Source organism: Oryctolagus cuniculus, chromosome 15 (assembly GCF_964237555.1).
Source record: "Oryctolagus cuniculus chromosome 15, mOryCun1.1, whole genome shotgun sequence".
NCBI classification, from domain to species: Eukaryota; Metazoa; Chordata; class Mammalia; order Lagomorpha; family Leporidae; genus Oryctolagus; species Oryctolagus cuniculus.
This window is the reverse complement of record NC_091446.1, coordinates 46,653,391-46,666,929: the sequence shown is the minus strand read 5'-3', so window position 1 is coordinate 46,666,929 and position 13,539 is coordinate 46,653,391. Positions and strand designations below refer to the sequence as shown.

Genomic DNA, 13,539 nt, shown 5'->3' with positions numbered 1-13,539 from the left:
TTAAAAAAAAAAAAAAGCTAATGGAATGAGTAGAATGACACCGAAACTACATAAATTTAATTCATGCAGGTTTTCTGTGGTTAGTCAATTTTAACTTTAAGCACCAATGGGACAAGCTCATTAGATGTCTCTTTATTGCTATCTAATAAGTAATGGAGAGTATTTATGATTATTATTTATTTATATCTTCATTAGAATATCTTCTTGACTTTTCCCCAAATTTTAAGGAAGCAATACTGATTACATCTTTTATATTTTATAGAAATTTTAAAAATCCATCAGTGATATAAAATCCACTGTGTTCTTTTCATCTGGTTCTTCTTTCCCAGCCAGCATGCATCAGACCTCACTTAGAATACTGGTTCAATTTTACAACAGATCTTCCCTCATTCCCTGCCCCTATCCCCAAAAGCCAGAAAAGTAAAATTCTTCTTGAAAATAAATGAGTTCTAAGTTAAAACATGAATCAATTTTAGCTTATACATCTAAGTACTTTTCTTCCTTAAGGGTTAATGTTTATTTTTTGTTTGTATTCATTTTATTTGCAAGGCACTGTGAGATAAAGGGAAACAAAGTGAAATCTTCCACCATTGATTCTCTCTCCAAATGCCACGATAGCTAAGGCTGGGCCAGTCTGATGACAGGAGGCTAAACTTCTGTGTTTTCCACAGGGATGGGACTCAAGTACATGAGTCATTAATTGCTTCCTTGTAGGACATGCATTGTAAGAGGAAGCTGGATCAGAACAGGAGTAGCCAAGATGCTAACCAGGCACTCTGATGTGGTATGAGGACATCCCAAGCAATGGCTTAAACCTCTTCACCAAATGCCCTCATTGTCCAGTGTGTTTGACCCTGTCTTTTCAGTGGAATATTGAACTAAATGTGTGGTAGTTTCAAATAACATGAAGATTTTCCTCCCTGTAGTTTCATTTAGGATTTCCTTTATCATTTTTTTCTTCTGTATTTCTTTTCCTCCCATATTTAAAATTTCTTTAGGATTATTTTTTAACCTGCTGTGTCCCTTATATTTTGAGAGGTACATACTCTTTCTATTAAGTAGGATTGTCTTAGAAATTTTAAATAACACACATGTTGTACATAAAAATATCAATACATGTGTCATCTTAACATCATCAAATCTTAAAATATGTAACTCCAGACACACAGTTCTAATTTCTGTAGTATTGTGTTTAGATATTTAGTCACACTCCACCACACACAGCGGAGTCCTTATGGCAGAGTCCTTGCTTATGTAGATTTACTTACACATTTACAACTTTCTTTACTTTTCAGTTTTCATCGTAAATCTGAGCTCTTGCAAATGGAATGACTATATTTTCACTTCAAGCGTAACATTTAGATCTTTCCATGGAGCTCTTTTCATGGCAAACTCTTTCAACATCTACAAAGACGTTCATCACACAATGATTTTGGAAGCTATTTTCATTATGGTCTAGAATTCTAAACTGATAGGTATTTTCTCTCTGTAGTTGAAGATTCCTTTACTCCTCATGTGCCATTGAGGGTTGCTGTTGAGGAGCTACCTTTCCATGCACTACTTCTGAGCCTTGCCAGGTCTCAACTCTGGGCTACAGGTGGAGTAGGGGATACACTGTAGTGTCTGTCCTGTGTGGGTTCAAGGTGTGGAAAGTGTTATTTACACTGCTTTAAATTTATTAGGCTTTTTTTTTTTTTTTTTTTTTTTTGACAGGCAGAGTGGACAGTGAGAGAGAGAGACAGAGAGAAAGGTCTTCCTTTGCCGTTGGTTCACCCTCCAATGGCCGCCGCTGCAGCCGGCGCACCGCGCTGATCCGATGGCAGGAGCCAGGAGCCAGGTGCTTTTCCTGGTCTCCCATGGGGTGCAGGGCCCAAGCACTTGGGCCATCCTCCACTGCACTCCCTGGCCACAGCAGAGAGCTGGCCTGGAAAAGGGGCAACCGGGACAGAATCCCGCGCCCCGGACCGGGACTAGAATCCGGTGTGCCGGCGCCACTAGGCGGAGGCCCTATTAGGCTTCTTAAATATGCATATGATTATCTTTTATCACTTCTGGAAAATTCTGTTGTTTTCAGAGTTCTAAAGCTCTAATCAGGCATTTGCCAAACTTTCCCATTCTGAGCTGTGTTTCCAAAGCATTTTTTAGATGGTTCATCTTTGTAACTCTGAAGCATTCTAGATCATTCCTTTTGCCTAAGCATCCAGTTTATGAATTTTCTACTCATCTATCCCTAATCTGTTCATCTGTGATCCCACCTCTGAGTTTTCATGTTAGTTTTTACCTTATTTTTCATTTCTAAAAGACACATTTAATTTCTCTTGAACTATTCTCATTCTGTGCTCAGATTTTAATGTTATGTACTAAAACATATTAAATATTTTCTTCATAATCTATCTACTAGTTCAAATATCTAATGTACTTGTGGTTTTGAATTTGATTTTTTAATCTCAACAGACTCATAACTTTGTATTTTCTTTTTTAAAAATGCTTTTATTTTGTTTGCATTTCTTGAAACTTTGTCATAATTATTTTACACATGGCATGGAAATTAGTTTTTTAAGAAAGTACTTGTTTCCCTGAGGAGGCACGACCTTGTCATTCAAAAATACTTTTGTTCAATGCTTTTTTTTAAAAAAAGATGTATTTATCTATTTGAAAAGCAGAGTCATGGAGAAAGAGAGGTAGAGACAGAGACAGAGAGAGAGAGATGGAGAGTTCCCTTCCAATTGTTGGTTCACTCCCCAAAAGGCCTCAATGACTGGAGCGTGGCCAATCCAAAGCCAGGAGCCTCTTCCTCATCTCTCACCTGTAAGCAGGGGCCCATCTACTTGGGTCACCTCCCCTGCTTGCCCAAACATATTATCAGGGAGTTGTGTTGGAAGTGGAGCACCCAGGTATCAAAGAAGCACCCATATGGGATGCCAGTATTGTGGGTGGTGGCTTTACATTCTATACCACATTACTGGCTTCACAATTCTCAAGTTAAAGTTTGCCCATTCATTCAGGCAGAGTTCAGAACCATTGGTCTGTGCAAACTTAGACTACTGTGATTTCTATTTGAACTGGGCAAATAGATAGTGTCTGAATGAAGGCTCCAAACTCAAGTAAGGGAATGTGTTTGGTTAGGATTCTCAGGAAACTTTGGTCTTCTTGTCACTGAACATCAAGGTTTAAGCCAGACAGTTTTCTTGGCAATTTTCAGTTAGTAGTGGCAGTGGGGGCTGGTAAGAAAAGATGAATTTTTGTTCAACCTAAAGGTGAGAATGTAGTTTTCTGTGGGAGGATTTTAATTAGACTCCCTTCCGTAAGTGGTTCTTGTGCCTTGTCTCCTGTTCTGAGACACTCAATAGTAGACAAGTTCCCACACCTCAAGAAAACAAATATCTAGATGACAATCACTATCAGTACAAAGATTTTTGTGTTCTTCCTTTCATTATCTATTTGGGCACTTATAACAGAGTACTGTAGACTGGATGATTTACATGTAAGAGAAATGCATTTTATGCTTTTTTCATGTTATTTTGATATAAATACAAATAGAACAGATTCAGTCTAGTTCATAGTAGGTAGTTCATAGACAATTCTGATAAAATAACATTCCCTCCTTATTCACCTCCCCTTCTCTCCTTCGTTAGTTTTTTCTTTCCTTCCATCTTTCTGCCTTTCTCTGTTTCTGTTTTAATTTTTAGATAACATTTTAAATTTACATTTACAATTACAATTAAATCTGAAGGATGAGAAGTTCAAGAGCAAGGCACCAGCTTATAGAATACCTAGTTAGGGCTGTTGCCCTCATTCATAAATGGCCATCTACCATTGTGTACCTTTATGTTGGAAAAAGGCAAGGAAAGTCTCTGGTTCTCTTTTATTAAAGCAGTGATGGCATTCATGAGGGCTCCGCCACATGTCCTAATGAATTCCTAAAGACTCTCCCACAAAATACCATCATGTTGCAGATTAGGTTTCAATATATGAATTTGCAGTGAACCATGTGCATGTAGTTTATGAAATGCATATTTTTTATTTTCTTTCATCTTGATGCTTCTTAGAAGAATTTTTAGGGCATTTTGTCAAGGATTTGCTTTTGTTCTCACTGGGACTTTATTCCTCATATATAGTCTAAAATATTGAATGTAAGGCCGGCGCCGCAGCTCACTAGGCTAATCCTCCACCTTGCAGTGCCGGCACACCGGGTTCTAGTCCCGGTCGGGGCGCCAGATTCTGTCCCGGATGCCCTTCTCCCAGGCCAGCTTTTGGCTGTGGCCCAGGAGTGCAGTGGAGGATGGCCCAAGTGCTTGGGCCCTGCACCCGCATGGGAGACCAGGAGAAGTACCTGGCTCCTGCCATCGGATCAGCGCGGTGTGCCGGCTCTGGCGGCCATTGGAGGGTGAACCAACGGCAAAGGAAGACGTTTCTCTCTGTCTCTCTCTCTCACTGTCCACTCTGCCTGTCAAACAAAAAAAAAAATATTGAATGTAGTGTTTTATAGCAAGAGCTACCCAAGTGTGCTGTCAACCATTTGTGTGATTATGGACAAGTTTCTGATCCCCTATGCCTCCTTTTCTTCATCAATAAAATAACAGTAGAACCTACTCAATGCTAAAAAAAGTAATGATAATGAAGTCATACATGTAAATTATTAATTTGCACCTAGCAACTATTTAGTGTTCAATAAATGGAGCATCCAGTAGAAGCAGCAACAACATTATATAAATCATGTAAATGGAGTTTGTCACTTGAAGATCTCTAGATGGGTTGTTGGTATGAGCCTGAGACAATCCTCCAACCCTGATTGTGCAGATTCACTGGAATGATGGAAGAAGAAGGTAGAATGCATTTTGGGAATAACTGGGGGATAAAGAATTGAGGAGAGTGATTGTAAAGGCATGTGATGAAGAAACTGAATGAAAAGTAGGTTTGGAAATTGTGGGGTCATGTCGGATATGTATACAGAGCAGAAGAAAAGTTTGATTTTGTTCTAATGACAGAGACATGTGCTTTGGAGTCTGTAGTGGAAAAGATGAAGAGGACAAAGGTAAATACAGCTGATGAACTATTATACACAGAAAACATAGAAGTGATTCATATCTAGAAGGCATGAGTGCCTTCAAAGGAAGATTTGAAGAAAGTGGTGTAAATACCGATGAATGTAGGTTTTCAGTTATGTTGTGATAAATTCAGGCACCTCACATTTTAATGGCCTCAGTTTGTATGTGAGTTAGACCTTCTGCAAGTACAAATCAGACTGAAATAATATGTCAACTGAAGAAAAGTTTGAAATGTTGGAATGAGGAAGAGAACTTACCACATACCTACAGCTAAGGATTTCTAAGTAGAGCAAAAACAGAGTTGAACCATTGGATGAGAGATTTCTCTATTGCTTTCCCTTTTTTATCTGTCTCTCAATTAAAATACAATTAATTATTTATTTTAAAGAGTCCATCTCTTTAAAAAATTAGTTTAAAACAGAACAAATCCTTGATGTTAGATTGAGATAGTGGTTTCCCTTAGGGAGATGTGTATGACATGAATACCATAAAGTGTATTCTGGAATGTAACTAATGTTTTTCCCATGATGAGCTATTAGTCTCTTGTATTTGCAAAATATTACTGAGCTGTAAATTACAATTTGTTCATATTTCTGCATGCTTTTATACATAATTTTATTAGGGAATATGCTTTTTATTAGGGAATTATGCTTTATTAAATGTTTAATTAATGTTTAATTAATTAAAAGTTTTAAAAGAAAATCTGATAACTGGATGGTTTTTCATTTTTTTCTTTTTTTAAAAATCTAGAATAGTATCTAATGTTGCAATCTAATTACAATTACTCCAAACCCAAATCTGAGCGTTACCTCAAAGTAAATCATATGGACCTCTAAAGATATCAGCTGGAAGTTTGAGTGCATCCTCTTTTAAAGCTGAGAATTTTAACTCAAGAAATATTTGATACTGAATTGAAACGCCTGGTTGTTTAATTCAAATTACCACATTTACTATATTAATGGAGTTATCCAGAAATATTTTAAGTGGTTTAGAATATTTACAGAATTTAAAACTGAATCAGGCTCATGTGATACATTGATGTACATTTGCTGTTATGTATTGTTGTCGTTATCTGTATCCGAACTTTACTACTTATAATGTAACTGATTAAATATACTTAATTAAAATTAGATGAAATTCAAACTTCAATTCTTTAGTCACATTAGCCTCATTCCAATTATTCAGTGATTTTAAATCACTGGTGCTCACTGTAGGGGACAGAGCAGATTTAAAATATTGCTATCATCCCAGGAAGTTCTGTTGGACAGCATTCATTTATATAACTACAAAAAATCAGTCTTTGGAAAAGGTTTCATTTTATTAAATAAGAATATTTTTGTATGATACTTAGCATTTTATTGGCAAATCATAGATGCTTAATATATAACTTTTTTTTTTTTTTTTTGTTTTTTTTTTTTTTTTTTACAGGCAGAGTGGACAGTGAGAGAGAGACAGGGAGAAAGGTCTTCCTTTTACTGTTGGTTCACCCTTCAATGGCCGCTGCGGCTGGCACGCTGCAGCCGGTGTACCATGCTGATCCGAAGCCAGGAGCCAGGTGCTTCTCCTGGTCTCCCATGCGGTTGCAGGGCCCAAGCACTTGGGCCATCCTCCACTGCCTTCCCTGGCCACAGCAGAGAGCTGGCCTGGAAGAGGGGCAACTGGGACAGAATCCGGCGCCCCGACTGGCACTAGAACCCGGTGTGCTGGCGCCACAGGCAGAGGATTAGCCTAGTGAGCCATGGCACTGGCCAATATATAACATTTAAAAGTAATAATAACATTGGTAAAAATAAAACAGAAAGATTGGAGGTTTGCATTGTGGCGTAATGGGTAAAGCCTCCACCTGTGACTCCAGTTCATATACTGGCTGCTCCACTTCCAATTGAGCTCCATGCCAATGGCCTGGGAAAAGCAACGGAAGATGACCCAAGCTTTTGGGCCCCTACCATCCATGTGGGATGCCTGGATGAATCTCTGGTTCTTTGCTTTAGCCTTTCCCTTCACTAGCCATTGCAGATAGCTGGGTAGTGAACTACTGAATGGAAGCACACTCTCTCTCGTCTTTTCCTCCCTCTCTCTCTCTGTAACTCTGACTTTCAAGACAAATAAATACATCTTAAAGAACACTCAAAATAATGACAATAATAATAAATGAAACTATGTAACAAATTAGTAAGCAGGAATAGTGTATGTGTAACTTTGTATAAGGTCTTCAATACTCTTGTATCACTTACTATCTAAATATTTTTCAATGAAATAAATTTGAAATTAACAGTCTGAAGAATGACTCCTATGAAGAAACCATGGAGCCAGCTTAGTATATTATACTCACAACTGTATTAATCATTTTTTTTATTTCATATGGTTAGAAACTTTAACATAAAAACCATAATACCTACCATCAGGAACAAATCTAGGTAATTAGAATACAGGATGATTACAAATGCAGCTGGATTAAGATTCTAATAATAGTATGGCATTAACTAATTAAGACATCTACATAAATCTCCAAACTCAGTTTTAAAGGCTCTGGGTTCTGATTTATCTTATTGTTAGTTTATATACTTTTGGACAGATACTTTTAGACTGTGTGTTAGATAAAAAACACATACAACGTGCCTATTGTACCAAGACAGTCATTATGTAAACAACAAATCCCATCCTTCAACCAGTTTGGATCACAACCCTGAGTTGAGCTCATTAGATATGTCCATCAGCAAGTTTGATTCATTGACTTCATTCCTGTTTATGTCCTTTTAGTTCCCAGTTCAGCAGACACTATCATTCTCATAACAATTGTTCAACAATGTGGACAAAGAACTTATAAATGTAATATCCGGAAAACTTATATCACAGGTCTTCATTGTGTTATCAATTACACAAGAAATGCCAGTTGTGTAAATAGAAATAAGCCCTTTAGTACAGGTTTTTTTTTTTTTTTTTTTTTTTTTTTTTCTGTTTGTTTATAATCTCTGTTTTTTTTCTTCCTAGGCTACTGATAAAGATACTGGCAATTATAGTGCTATGGCATATAGACTCATCATACCACCGATAAAGAGGGGAAAGAAGGATTTGTGGTGGAAACATACACTGGGCTTATCAAGACTGCGATGCTTTTCCACAATATGAGGAGGTCCTACTTCAAGTTTCAAGTTGTTGCAACTGACGACTATGGGAAGGGACTGAGTGGCAAAGCAGATGTCCTTGTAAGTAGGTGATTTCAGCTCAGGACTCTTAAGCCGAATCGAAAAACAAGTTTTCTAAATGTAAATGTCATTTTTGTAGATTTTAATATAAGTAATTTTATTATTAAATTTACAAAATGAAAATTGTGAGGTAATGATTTGAATTCCCATATACATCTTCTCTGTTTGTCCTATTAGCATCTCATGTTAGTATCTTTGTCACAATTAATGAATCATACCCAGCTTCTTCTGTTTTTTGTTTTTTGTTTTTTTTTTTTTTTTATACAAACTTCTTTTGTCCTTCCCACTGCTCCTGGATGCTAGTATCAACATTTTAAGTTCAGATTCAGTGTTTATTGTTTCTTTCTTTTTTTTTTTTTTTAATTTAGCTCCCACATATAAGGGAGAACATGATGTGGTATTTGATTTTTCTGTTTCTGGCTTATTTCACTCAACACCATTTACTCTAGTTTCACCCATTTTGTGGTAACTAACAGGATTTATATTTTTTTAAATAGTGAATAGTATTCAGAAATGTAAATATGTCACATCTTCTTTATCCATTCATCTGATGTTGGGAACATTTTTTGGTTATTGTGAATAGTGCTGCTCTAATCATTTTGGTGCAAGTATCACTTGGATACATTATTTAATGTCTTTTGAATATATGTCCAGTAATGGGATTTTTGTATCATATGGTAGGTCTATTTCTAGTTTCCATACTGTTCTCACAGTAGCTGTACTAATTTGTATTCCTACCAACAGCATGTAGGAATTCCGCTTTCTCCACATCCTCTCAATGGATTGTCACTCTGTCTTTTGAATATTAGCCATTCTGGCAGTGGGAAGGTTATTATCTCATTGTGGTCTTGATTTGCATTTCCCTGTTGGCTAGTGATATTAAGCATTTTTCCATATATTTGAGGGCCATTTGTATTTCTTCTTTTGAGGATTGTTAAGGTCTTTGGTTCTTTGTTTTAAGAGTTGAAGAGCAAGCTTTACTTTAGCTTTTAGTAGTTATAAGACTCACAATACACTGAGAAGAATTAACCATTTGATAAAAAGATAGGAAATGCAATGCACAGCCATTTGAGACTATTATGTATTTGCCTATTTTTGAAAACAGTAGAACCATTACATTAGCATATCAATTTATGATACATCTTCTATCTTTATTCTTTTTTAACAGTTTTATTCATATAAGAACAGGTTGTTTTATTGTTGCATTTAGCCTGTTGTAATTGAATAAACAAAAGGAAATGTTTCTTGGCAAATTAATATTCCCGTGGATGTGATTTTCTTCTTTTATTAAAATCTCCATGATAGTTTTGATATCCTTGACTAAATTATATCTGGCTACATTTGTTGGTATCACTTTTTAAAATTGACTTGTTGTCTCTGTGCATGTTTGGTGGTAGATCATTTCTACATAAATTGAGATATTAGCTTTCACACATTAATACCAATGTATTTATTTTATGGAACCTCCCCCAACTTTCAAGCATGGGTTTTTTGGACTTTCTCTGACAGATGTAAGAATTTTTTTTTTTTTGTTATTGGAAAAAATATTTTTCGCATCAAGAAAAAGGTCAAAGATGACTTGCCTTTTTTTTGTTTGTTTTTGTATCTTAGTAAATCTATATGTTTCACAGTGTTCCTTATTTTATTCTCTGGACAGACTTAACTTCACATACACAGGCATTAATGATGAAATATGTTTCCTGTTAGAGAAAGGTAAAGACCTATCAGCATGATTCTGGTAGGTAGGAAGGACACAGTCCTCCAGCCACACCCTCATTGGTAACAGAAAAGTGGTAACAGAATGAAGAGCAGTCTGGGCCAAGAAGCTTTTGACATAGAAGATACTAAGGTTGACATAGATTATTCATCAAATTTGTATCTGCAAACCTTAGATAATAGCACTTTTCTTACTGTTTGTGGGATATGTACAATGTGGAGCCTAGATAGAAAATAATAAGATCATTATTAAGTATCATTAAAATATAAAAATCAACATAAAATATAAATATAAATCTCTCTAAATCAGCACTGTGATGTTAATGGGTTATCCATTTGGACTGCTTGAAAATTGAGTAGAATTTTTTAAAAAAATCTTTAAAAGTATTAAATACACTTGCAAATTAATTTCCAAGAAATAATATGTCAGGTTTATAAGTAAATATATGTATATTGTATTCTGATATAGTCCTAGAGCAGCATGGAAGCTATATTAGTAAAATGATGTTTATGGGAAGCACTGAAATTCTTTTTTTTTTTTTTTTGATAGGCAGAGTGGATAGTGAGAGACAGAGACAGAGAGAAAGGTCTTTCTTTTGCCGTTGGTTCACCCTCCAATGGCCGCCATGGCTGGCGCGCTGCAGCCGTCGCACCGCACTGATCCGATGGCAGGAGCCAGGTGCTTCTCCTGGTCTCCCATGGGGTGCAGAGCCCAAGCACTTGGGACATCCTCCACTGCACTCCCTGGCCACAGCAGAGAGCTGGCCTGGAAGAGGGGCAACTGGGACAGAATCCGGAGCCCCGACCGGGACTAGAACCCGGTGTGCCGGCGCCGCAAGGTGGAGGATTAGCCTAGTGAGCCGCGGCACCGGCCCACTGAAATTCTTTTAATCAAACAAGGTGAGATATGCAGGGAAATAGGACTTTGATGCAGAAGGTGCGTGTGCCAAAAACAAGAAGGAAAAAAAATGATGACATCTATGAATAAGTCATTCAATGTTTTTTTCTTCTTGCCATGAGTATATGAAAGGAAGTGTGAAAGAGAAATGAGTTTGGAGATGTTAGTAGGTTATAAGAGACAAAAACTGGGGTAGGTATTGTGGCACAATGAGTTGTCACCTCTTGTGACACTGGCAATGCCATATGGAAGAATCAGTTCGGTCCTGGGATATTCTACTTCTGATTCAGGTCTCTGCCACTGTGATTGGGAAAAGGCGGTATGATGGCTCAGGTGTTCATATCCCTGCTGCCCATATGCAGGACCAGGATGGAGTTACTGGCTTCTGGTGTCAGCCTGGTTCACCTGAGGATATTATACCCAATTGCTGAATGAAGCAATAAATGGAAGATCTCTCTCTCTCTTTCTCTGTCTCTCTCTGTCTGTCTCTCTCTCTTCCTCTCTCTCTCTCCACTCTTTATTTCTCCTCCCCTCCCCCCATCATCTCCCCTTCCTTCCCTCACTCCCTTCTCCCCCCACTTCTTTTTGTGTGTGTCTGTCACTCTGTTTCAAATAAATAAATGCATCTTATAAAAAGAGACATAAACAATATTAAACATGTTGGATTATTTTCCTAAAATAAGAAGCCATTGAATAATTTTAGTAAGAGTATGGGAAGATTGGATTTTTTATTTAAGTAAAAACTTCTTGCCTAATGAAAATCTAGTACTCCTCTGAGAAAATGTTTTACTTTTGGATAGCTATTATTTTATAGAGTACATTGTGATAATTAGATATATGTGTACATGTGTGATGATCAAATCAAGGAAGTTAACATTATCACATCTGTAAACATTTTAAAATTGTTTATTAAGATGTAATAATTTTGGCCAGTGCCGCAGCTCACTAGGCTAATCCTCCACCTGCAGCTCTAGCACCCTGGGTTCTAGTCCCAGTTGGGGCGCCAGATTCTGTCCCAGTTCCTCCTCTTCCAGTCCAGCTGTCTGCTGTGGCCCGGAAGGCAGTGGAAGATGGCCCAAGTGCCTGGGCCCTGCACTGTCGCTCCCCCTCTTCGTGGAGGAACGACACAGGACCCTGCGCTGTTCTTTCGTCTGCTCGGCCCTCCCCGGGTTTGCTGCTGGTTCTTCCCGGGTTGGCTACTATCCCTTCCACCTCCGTGGAAGGGCAGTTCCCCCTGGCCACATTCCCCACTTCCGCAGGGGAGCGGCACACCGCCGGCCGTCTCGTCTCGGGGGCTGCACAGGTGTTCCTTCAGCTAGATGTTCCCCATAGATGTTCCTGGTGCATGCCGTCTCTCTCCTCCTTTATAGTCCTCCTCCGCCAATCCCAACTCGGCTGAGTACGCTGCTCTCCAATCAGGAGCAAGTCCTACAGTTAATTGGTTGAACTGGAGGCAGCTGTGCGGAAGCTGTTTACTTCTCTCCCAGCGCCATATTGTGGGAGAGCAGATGCATAGAATAAGTCCTAATTCGAGCAACTTAGTCTAGTCCGGATTGCTCCCCACACTGCACCCGCATGGGAGACCAGGAGGAAGCACCTGGCTCCTGGCTTCGGATTGGCGCAGCGTGCCGGCTGTAGCGGCCATTTGTGGGGTGAACCAACAGAAGGAAGACCTTTCTCTCTGTTTCTCTCTCTTACTGTCTATAACGCTCTCTCTGTCTCTCTCTCTCTCACTGTGTAACTCTTCCTGGCCAAAAAAAAAAAAAAAAGTAATAATTTTACAGAACTACCAGGTACAGTTTGACGTTTCAATACTTGTATATAATGTGTACAGGTAAAAAACAGTGTAATTATTATTTCTGTCTCAGAACCAGTGCTGTGGTGTTGTATGTGTGAAGCCAATGACTGGGATGCCAGCTGGGATCCCTTGTGGGCACCGTTCAAGTCCCCACTTCCCACTTCCTATAAAGCTATCTGGGACCGATGCTGTCTGTCTGCAATGCCATCATCCCATATAGATGCGAGTTCGTGTCCTAGCTGCTCCCCTTCCAATCCGGCTCTCTGCTATTGCCTGGGAAAGCAGTTGAGAATGGCCCAAGTGCTTGGGCCCTGGGCCCACTTGGGAAACCCAGAAGAAGCTCCTGGCTTCTGGTTTCAGCTTGGCCCAGCCCTGGATTTTGTGATCATTTAGGGAGTGATCCAGTGGATGGAAGATTCTTTCTGTCTCTCTCTCTCTCTCCAACTGCCTTTCAGAAAAATAAATCTTTAAAATATTTCCAATTCATTATTAGTACTTTATCAATGGAAGCTTCAGGCTGTTCTCTCTGGATATTCCTAAAATATAGAACAGGTTATTGTGAACTACAAGCACCCATTCTGTCATAGAACACTAGGAAGTATTCCTTTTATCTGAACGTTTCTGTACCTATTACACAACATCTGTTGGTCCTTCTTGCCCACACCATTTAAAATCTGTAATAATCACTATTGTACAATCAAATTGACTTTTTTAGTTTCCACATATCTGACAGAGTAATTTTTAAAGATTTTATTTATTGTATGAAAGGTAGAGTTAGAGATAGAGGGCGAGACAGAAAGGTCTTCCATCTGCTGGGTCACTTTCCAAATGGCCCCAATGGCTGAAGCTGAGCCAATCTGGAGCCAGGAGCCA

At 38.4% G+C, this 13,539-nt stretch overlaps 1 protein-coding gene across 1 annotated transcript in view; it reads left to right on the top strand.

Annotated features, from left to right (window-relative positions):
* The window catches only part of LOC100356485 (protocadherin-15), a 1,660,811-nt gene that overhangs the window by 1,581,688 nt on the left and 65,584 nt on the right, over positions 1–13,539 (top strand). The window contains 2 exon segments of the mRNA XM_070057681.1: positions 8,040–8,097; positions 8,100–8,254. Coding sequence (XP_069913782.1) covers positions 8,040–8,097; positions 8,100–8,254 — 213 coding nt within the window.